This window comes from Amphibalanus amphitrite, unplaced genomic scaffold (genome assembly GCF_019059575.1).
Source record: "Amphibalanus amphitrite isolate SeventyFive unplaced genomic scaffold, NRLGWU_Aamphi_draft 000414F_arrow, whole genome shotgun sequence".
NCBI classification, from domain to species: Eukaryota; Metazoa; Arthropoda; class Thecostraca; order Balanomorpha; family Balanidae; genus Amphibalanus; species Amphibalanus amphitrite.
Genome location: NW_024881908.1, coordinates 252,894 through 254,963, shown reverse-complemented (window position 1 = coordinate 254,963; position 2,070 = coordinate 252,894). Strand labels below are relative to the sequence as shown.

At 56.2% G+C, this 2,070-nt stretch overlaps 1 protein-coding gene across 1 annotated transcript; it reads left to right on the top strand.

Moving 5' to 3' along the window:
- On the top strand, positions 1 to 2,070 carry LOC122390905 (juvenile hormone esterase-like). Its single transcript, XM_043384354.1, has one exon. It carries the CDS (start codon positions 4 to 6, stop codon positions 1,717 to 1,719), a length of 1,716 nt encoding a protein of 571 aa, XP_043240289.1. The 5' UTR covers positions 1 to 3; the 3' UTR covers positions 1,720 to 2,070.

Below are 2,070 nucleotides of genomic sequence, written 5' to 3'. Positions count from 1 at the left end.
AGGATGGCGGCCGCGCTGCTGACACTGTTCCTGGCGGCTGCGGCCGCTGCCTACCTGAGCCCGCCCTATCGGCCGCTGGTGACCACTCTGGAGGGGACGGTGAGCGGTGCGACCGACAGGAGCGCCGACGGAAGTCTCTTCTTCAGCTTCAAGGGAATACGGTATGCACAGCCGCCCGTGGGCCCTCTGCGCTTCGAGCCGCCACTTCGCCACCCAGGCTGGCGGGGCATCGTCGACGCTCTGGAGCACGGAAACAACTGTGCCCAGTTTCAGGCGTTCAACAACAACACCCGCCTTGGTGTCGAGGACTGCCTGTTCGTGAATGTTTACACCCGCCAGCTGCCGGGACGGGAGAACACACTGACCGGGCTTCCGGTGATGGTCTCTATTCACGGAGGCGGATTCTTCTTCGGCTCTGGCGACAGTGACATTTATGGTCCGCACTACTTCATGGACGAGCCGGTGGTCCTGGTGACGTTCAACTACAGGCTCGGACCGTTCGGATTCTTCACAACACATGACGCGGCAGCTCCTGGCAACTACGGCATGCTGGACCAGGTGCTGCTGCTGCAGTGGGTGCAGGACAACATCGCCGCGTTCGGTGGCGATCCCAAACTGGTCACCATATTCGGCCAGTCAGCAGGCGGGTCGAGTGTCTCGCTCCTGGTGCTCAGTCCCCTTGGAAAGGGATTGTTTCAACACGCCATCAGTCAGTCTGGTGTATCGTTTTCCACATTTGCCGCCAGTGGCAAGCGAAGAGGACTGGCCGTCAAGTTGGCCACGCAGTTGGGATGTCTTCAATCCAGGAGTGACGCACTGGTGGACTGTGTCAAACGGACTCCAACTCAGGTTCTTCAGGACGCATGGGAAGCCATCGGAGAAAATGACAACATCGGCTTTCGCCCCCGTACCGATAGAGAGAGGAACCTCCCATTCTTACCTGATGATGCCAGGGTGCTGTTGGCCACAGGTAACTTCAACTTAGTTCCTTGGATTTCCGGCATGACTAGTCTGGAGGGCGCTTTGTTTCTTCCACGCCGTCTCCCGACCGAAGATTTCGTTAATGAAATCATTGACAAAAATCTGGGCGTTTGGAGTAGCTTTCTCGAATTGATCGGCGAGTCCCGATTCAGGATCCTAGATTGTGGAGCTGATCCAATCGAGGAAACAATCAAGGTCATTAACTTCTTTGTCGGAAGCGGCAGAGTTACGATAAAGGCCCTTGCTGATATCCTATCCGATCGACTCTTCGTAAACGAGATATCAGAAGAGATTCGCCTGGCCTCGGCGCATGCTCCTGTGTACAAGTACGTGCTGGACCACATGGGTCCCGGACGGCTGACGCTTGGCGACAACCCTCCGAAGCCTGACAACCTGCCGTACCCAGTCACAGAGCTGGGCGTCAGCCATGGTGCGGATACTCTCTACCTGTTCACTAGAGCCAACCGGGACCGAGAGCAGCCCGGCACTCCGGCCTACTTCATGGTCCGCTTTATGGTCAACCTGTGGACCAACTTTGCGCGCACGGGTCGGCCCAGCTCCGATGTGCTGCCAACGCCAGACTGGCCCATCTTCAACGAAAAGTATCAGCGCCACATAAGACTCAACTCGCAGCCGGCGCTGGGGGAGAGATTGTTTGAAGAACGGGTGAACTTCTGGCAGACGGTGCGCATCAACGAGCAATGGAGACACCTACTAGACAGGAGCCCGTGCTCCTGAGACCCGAGTCTTGGCCGTGGTCGGTTCAACACGATGGATGCGAGAGAGGAATGCAACAGGAGGACAACTATGTACTATCCGGCAACCTTCACCTTGAGTAGCTACAGTAGCGGCGGAACACCTTCAATTAAGGGGGGGGGGCACTGCCGACTTTTGGTTCCATTCTTTCCATGCAACACCCATAAGGCTAATGTTAAAATGCATAAATCAAAGGGGGGCACGGTGCCCCGGTGCCCTCCCCGTTCCGCCGCCTATGAGTAGCTATGCTGTTTTTATTGTACAGATGAGAAGTAAGATATGGCATCTTCGAGTTCTTCCTAACTAACTGTATGACCAATACACAACGTCATG

Coding starts and splice junctions, on each gene's coding strand:
- LOC122390905 (XM_043384354.1), top strand. CDS start 4: ATGGCGGCCGCGCTGCTGACACTGTTCCTGGCGGCTGCGGCCGCTGCC.